This window comes from Stigmatopora argus, chromosome 19 (genome assembly GCF_051989625.1).
Source record: "Stigmatopora argus isolate UIUO_Sarg chromosome 19, RoL_Sarg_1.0, whole genome shotgun sequence".
NCBI classification, from domain to species: domain Eukaryota; kingdom Metazoa; phylum Chordata; class Actinopteri; order Syngnathiformes; family Syngnathidae; genus Stigmatopora; species Stigmatopora argus.
Genome location: NC_135405.1, coordinates 7,210,769 through 7,217,688, shown reverse-complemented (window position 1 = coordinate 7,217,688; position 6,920 = coordinate 7,210,769). Strand labels below are relative to the sequence as shown.

Here is a 6,920-nt window from a genome sequence, read left to right as displayed (position 1 = left end):
TGTTAGATAAAGACAAACACATGTATACATTGAAAAACTTTTATTTTGAAAAACTTTGGAGAATGGACGAAGAAACTCCCCTTGGCACCAGGTGGAAATCTGGGAAAAAAGGGGGTCAATACAAAGTAAAACACCATTCACAAGGTCTCACCTTTTATTTTGAAAAACTCCACTGATAGGTTTTCGCGTGACCACCAGCACCGCGAAAAATGGTGCTGCCGCAGCCTATCTGTACATAGGCAGGAAACCTGGTCCCCCTTGTGGAATTCTGGGAAAACAAAAAAAAGGGGTCAATACACAAAGTTAAGTGAAAAACCATTCACAAGGGCTCACCTTTTATTTTGAAAAACTTCACTGATAGGTTTTCGCGTAACCACCAGCACCGCGAAAAGGGGGGTGCCTGAGCCTATCTGTACATAGGCAGGAAACCTTGTCCCCCTTGTGGAATTCTGGAAAACAGGAAAAAAAGGGGTCAATACACAAAGTTAGGTAAAAAACCATTCACAAGGGCTCACCTTTTATTTTGAAAAACTTCACTGATAGGTTTTCGCGTAACCACCAGCACCGCGAAAAGGGGGGTGCCTGAGCCTATCTGTACATAGGCAGGAAACCTTGTCCCCCTTGTGGAATTCTGGAAAACAAAAAAGGGGTCAAGGCACAATCGATTAAGTTACATAAAAAAATAAATACAGACTAGGGCCTAATTCAGTCAAAATTTGACCCCCAAAAAACTCCCAATTTTAACATTTTTCTATAAAACATCAAAAGGGTACTGATGGTCTGGTTTTCTTTTTGTCTGCTGCAGAGAGACTAAAAAATGATCTGTGTCTTTAAAGGCCCCTATCCAGTCTATTTTTCATGTTTTCCTCCACAAACAAATAATCAGGATCTTGATGTGGTGGGAAATATAGAAAACACACCGGACAGGGGGCCACAAGGTACAAATTACATGAAAATAATAAATAAATCCTACTTCTGCCTCAAGTTTTTCAGTCAATTATTTCAAATCCATTCATTCTTAAAAAAATAAATATCCAAAAAGCTTCCGTTTTTCTCTTCTTATACCGAGGAAAAAATGACACCTGCACTATTGCTGAATAAATGTCTCACTTAAGTTTTGTGAAAACCACATTTAAAACTAAAAATGAAACGGTCCAAGCTCCAAGGTCTTTAAGAAAGTTAACGGGGTAAAAGTATATAATCTATTAGAGTGCACAGTTCCACTACATGGAAGATTTTTTGTACCAATTTCATCATACGCAGTTATCTGGGTATGATGACAATTAGGCTTTAGTCGAGTCAATGATGATGACAAAGGCTATGTTCGATTATTATTTGTAAGTTCAGAAAGATGTGAAACTCACAAGCGGAAGCTACTCCTACACTTGCCACTATAGTATTTTTTAATTAAATTCAATAGGGATTACCCTACTTTACAGTTTTTCATTTATCACCGCCATGTCTGGTCTACATTAACCGCGATAATCGAGGGATTACTGTTTATTCGTTACACGTCCACTAATGGCATTTGTGTGGGTGACTTATCCACAGGTTTTTGCTATTAAAAAAACACCAACCTAGTTAGTGTTTTCATTCAAAAGTTGAATGTATCATGATGAAAAACGAGCCAATTGCGCAAAGCCTTGAATGCTGAACGCTGACGTTTAACTATTACACGGATAGAGAAAATCGGAACTATATAAAAATGACTCACTTTGTTATGGCGTCGACAAGCTGCTCTTTTCTGGTCGTTTTGGCCACATTCTTGATGTTTCCCAGCAGTCTGTGCTCGTTGAGGGACTGAAACACAAAATGGAATGATTTCTTTTCAAACAAAGAGCGATCGGTAACGCAATGTAGCCAATTTGTTTGCAAACATTTTGCTGTCTGCACACACATGGGGCGACATCACGTCAACGAATCATGCTCTTATCACTCTTAAGACGAGAACTGGGGCTTCGATATCGCCAAATGACAACGTACCGAATGTGCTGCATCGTCCTGTGAGAAGTTTGTCAGGCTTTCTTCGGAAAATCGTCACTTTTGAGCTGCTCTGCAACGCACGCCCGTGCTGCCTCCTGGCTCATCAACCATTTTGGGTTTGACGTCGGCTATTTAAACTCTGACCTCGGCCACGCCTATTCAAAATAGACACACAAAAAATATAAATTGTTTTCATAATAACGTGCATTAGTCAGTGTGTGCATGGAGGGGTGGGGCTGTAAATGCTTTTTGGTTGGACTTAAATACTTAAAAAAATACGTTGTTTTCATAATAACACGCAGTAGTCAGTGGGTGGGGCGGGGCTGTATATACGTGTTGATTGGGCTTTCATACTTAAAAAAAATACATTGTTTTCATCATAACGTGCATTAGTCAGTGGGGGGAGCTGTAAATACTTTTTGGTTGGGCTTTAATCCTTTAAAATACAGTATTGCACATTATGAACATTTTGATGACATGCACTTTAGTGTTTGTTTTTACTTCTAGACATTTAAATGATACTTGACAGTGCTGTGCCGTCAGGGCCTTCAAGGCCTTCTCTGCTGGCCTAAGAAATATCTGAATCACAGAAGGATGTTAATTACATTTTGTCCATGAATACTTATTAAATAATTCCAAATTGTCTGTTAGCTTCCATATACATATATATATATATATATATATATATATATATATATATATATATATATATATATATATATATATATATATATATTATTATTATTTTTTTGCTGGAGATGCAGTGCCCTTGCTCTGCTCTGTGTTGTCATGGTAACAAATGATTTTGAAGTTTGAAAAAAATACTCCATGTTTTGGGGGTAATACCTTTACATTGGATACATTTTGTGTGTCAGAATTTTTGAATCCAGGAGATTAGCTGCCAAAATGACAAGTCAGGTTTTATTGCCTCAGTTAACTTTATTCATTCCCGCCCACTCATTTGAACAAAGGCGTACATGTCTGCATATAATGCCAATTTCCATAAATAAGCAGTTGATTTGCCATCAGTCTTTTCAGCTTTTCTGTGGTGGGAACAAGTGCAGCTAGGCAGGAAAATAAAAACAAAAACTAGAATTCTAGATTTTATACAACATTTTTTTTCTTTTAACAATAGCCACAAAAATCGCATAAGCGTGATCACTGTGTCATAAGGGTCAAAATTGCCTTTTTTTTTGCATAGTTTCTCAAAAGGCACTTGGGCGTTTCAAATGTATTATAAAGTGACAAGTCAGTTTACAACAGATTTTCAAAAGGCAGATGTGAGGTTTCATTTCTATGTCAATAGTGATAAAAAGTAAGTATTCTTAGTGTATCATGTATATCCAACACTGCGAGTTGAGCATTCATGTGAGGGAAAAAAAGAAAGAAAACTTGTTGCATAAAAGGCATCATGGCATATCAGTACCAACTTGGATGCCCTCTATTAATTCAAATTTTGTGTTTCTTTTTTTGTTGTTGCTACATTTAGCAGCAGTTTTGCAAGCCAAGAATAGTGAAGTTAATGTTCACAGTCTGTGCCAAATGGAAGAAAGTCACCAGACAAGGTTTTAGCCCAACTGGTCTTCATATTGCTTCCGGAAACAATCTCCGGTCGGGAAGAAATCCCAGCATCTCTCCTGGTACAACTTCCACACATAAGACTCCTGGAGGAAAACGGGCATTATAACGAACAGTTGTTGTGAGTTTAAACATTTTCTTCTGCACCTATGTAGAATGGTAATTGCTAAAAAATCCAAAGTCACACATGTGGGTCAAAGGATAGAATGATTTTGAACTCCTGCGTTGCACGTCCTTTAATAAAAGCCCAAAGGATTTGTCTATTATTTATGATTTGTTTTTTTAAATCATGTTTTTGCTGCTAAAGAATTTTTTAGTTCTTTTTCTGACCAGATGGAGGTCTCAAAATCCTTCGTTATTTGTCGACCGATCACAATGACATTGGTTAAGCCATCTTTATTCTATACTTTTTAATATTATAATCAAATTTGTGCTAAACAATCACATTAAAGAAGCCTTAAAATTTCCCACGGAATTATTGTTGTTTACTTTGTAAATTACGAAGCATTTTAAGATGGCTTGCTGACCAATGAATAACTCGTAAGGCTATGTTCACGCCACAGTGAGTGTTTAGCAACCCAAAGTGTAAAGCAAACACGTGTGATGTAATACTCACGATTCAAAGATTGCACACAGGAAATGTTTTCAATTTTTCTGGAGTATTGGAACGGTTGAGGCATAATTACTACTTATGGGTTCTATAAACTTTTAAGGCATCTCACACTTTGCTCCTTAAATGTTTATGAGCCACAGTTAGACCTTTGTCATTAAATGATTTGCCTTTATAGGTTTTTAGCTGCGCATTTGATTGCTTTGACTAATAAGAACATTGCAAAGCATCGCTTCAATATTCCAGAATAGCTTCAATTTCAGTATAATGATACGCTCATGTCGTTATGGAAAGCATCACGTTAAAATTCTATTAGATTAGTCGAGAGATTCAAAATGACAAATAAAATGTGATATCTTAATTCAAATGACAAAAGCATGACTGCATCACATGCTGCTCTGATGTGAAAGACCAATAGCGTAAATATTGCCTATTTTGTCCTGCATGTTCTTATTACAGCTACTTATAATTTTCTATAAAATGACAAAATAGTGCATCTTTCAAGGAGGCAGGCAACGAGGTAATGGCAGAAAAGTCAAAAGTGAACCCACGCTTTGTTTCCTGCTGTTGCAAAGCTTCACTTATGCAACCCATCAAGTGGGCTGAAATAAGTGAAACGTACCAACAAAAGGATCGGATGTATCCGTCCATGTCTTTCTTCATCTTTTTCTTTTGTTGTGTGCCATTTACTGTGAATACCGCAGGACCTCTAGTCCCGTATGCATTCGTTTGAAATGAAATTTTCATTGTAGTTTTCATCACGTACCTGGCCTGTGTGTTCCGTCTCGTCCTTGTTAATTAGGTACATCAGGAAGAACCTACCAAGAGGAAGTGCAATTAACAATGTTGATGATTAGACACTTTTGTTAAAGCTATCTCCGTGGCACTTACAGGTAATTTGCAAGGTTGTGTTCCTGCAAGGTATGAGTTTCAAAGCCGTGAGGGGTCCGATCAAAGTAGTCGTTCCCGATGCCACAAATAAAACATTTGGTCTGCGGGAGAAAGGAAAACGACAAAAAGGAATTGCCTTAGATTGATGTATGTATATGACGGCTTAACTTTTAGAAGTTTTTATCACAAACCAATTACCATTTTTTTCCTCATCAGATTATAAAATGAAAGTTTCTTTCATCATATGGCTGGGCCTGATACTTATACTCTGGTGGGCCGTGTATCATATACATTTCACTATGAGAAACACGAGGAGAGTGCTCTAGAGATATCCTTTACTGCATTTACATGCATGTACATCTATGTGTATGTATGTATATATGTGCTTATATGTGTATGTATGTATATATGTGCTTATATGTGTATGTATGTATATATGTGCTTATATGTGTATGTATGTATATATGTGCTTATATATATGTGTATGTATGTATATATGTGCTTATATATATGTATGTATATATGTGCTTATATATGTATGTGTATGTATGTATATATGTGCTTATATATGTGTATATGTATGTATACATATATTTTTTTTATTTCAGCAACACGCTTATTTATATATTTATTCATGTATTTATTTATTAACTTACTTATTACCTATCTATTTATGTATAAAAAGCCTTTCCTCTTTCTGCATCCTCAACCTCTTGCTACTGTGACAACGAAATTTCCCAAATACGGGATGAATAAAGTTATCCAATTCAATTTTAGTTGGCATAGTGATTCTTCTGAAAGAATTTAATGTTGGCGATTTAGACTGAGATGAACAGTTTGTTAAACAAGTTATGTTGTGTTGTTTGGGCTATGCGCATGTATATATGTTATGTTCAGGTGACTATTTTGCCTCTTGTTTTCCATTTCGTTGTTATTCTAACGTACAATTTTTGTCTTGCTGAAATAAAATGTATAACTTCTATCCACTCTGGTGTGACTTTAAGTTACTTATTACTGCATCAATGTATGGTCAACATTTTGAAGGTCTCCAGTATAAAGAGTAATTTTCTCTTACATTGTTGGGGGGGGGATTGAACATTGCTTGACATTCACTGTAATATTCTGATTGGCCTTTTTGGCTACATTGGACAGGTAAAATGTATCATATGGATAGACAAAAATGTCATTATACACCACCCTATTTTACTCTAGTGGTCAGGATTTGCTCCAGACAAAGAATTTCATACCTCCATATCCTCCTTTACTTGCTCCTGCTGGTCTCTGAGCTCACCAAAGGCATCGATGATCAAGCCTACAGCAGGATAGAAAAGTCGGTCTGTGAGGCAGCTGCACACTCCAATTAAGCAAAGGTTTAATTCTCAAGACCAGATCATCAGGGAGCAAGAAATTCTCGGATACCCTGAATGATGGCCAGCAGGATGACAATAACAAAGAAGAAGAAGGTGATGTCAAAAAGAATGCGGTACAGCTCATATGGGTCTCCAGCTGGGTCCTCCAACTCATCTCCTATCCCACCTCCAGCTCTTACGCCCACATACATGTGGAACAAATAGCACTATAGACAGGAATAGACAAGAAATTCAGTCTGTTAAATAGTGTTCAAAGGCAGCCAGAAACTAATTTTGTTCGCACTATTTCACGTTGTTCAATTTGAAGCTTTAGTTGAAGGCTGAAACCTTCCTCAAATATAATTGCATTCATTCAATTGTACGCCGCTCCCATTCATCATTTATCCACCCAAAATATGGCCTTGGTCAAGGTTGCTTAATTTCACAAAGCTACCTCTTTTATTCGTTTTGATTATTATTCAAATGCAATTTGGTTGAAAAGGGTAGCA

At 36.8% G+C, this 6,920-nt stretch overlaps 1 protein-coding gene and 1 long non-coding RNA gene across 2 annotated transcripts in view; both read right to left on the bottom strand.

The window, feature by feature from the left end:
- Positions 1–25: 25 nt before the first annotated feature.
- LOC144064750 (uncharacterized) lies at positions 26–2,198 on the bottom strand. Its single transcript, XR_013296879.1, has 6 exons — positions 1,984–2,198; positions 1,715–1,800; positions 516–631; positions 334–449; positions 152–268; positions 26–99 (listed from the first exon to the last, which is right to left on the bottom strand). It is a non-coding gene; the product is annotated as an uncharacterized LOC144064750 (long non-coding RNA).
- Positions 2,199–2,902: 704 nt separating this feature from the next.
- Positions 2,903–6,920, bottom strand: part of ryr3 (ryanodine receptor 3) — a 64,825-nt gene continuing 60,807 nt past the window's right edge. The window contains exons 103-107 of the mRNA XM_077586570.1: positions 6,482–6,638; positions 6,310–6,374; positions 5,063–5,163; positions 4,938–4,989; positions 2,903–3,647 (exon numbers count right to left, since the gene is read on the bottom strand). Of these exons, the coding sequence (XP_077442696.1) occupies positions 3,552–3,647; positions 4,938–4,989; positions 5,063–5,163; positions 6,310–6,374; positions 6,482–6,638 (471 nt within the window). The 3' untranslated portion in view covers positions 2,903–3,551. The remainder of the gene's footprint in view (positions 3,648–4,937; positions 4,990–5,062; positions 5,164–6,309; positions 6,375–6,481; positions 6,639–6,920) is intronic.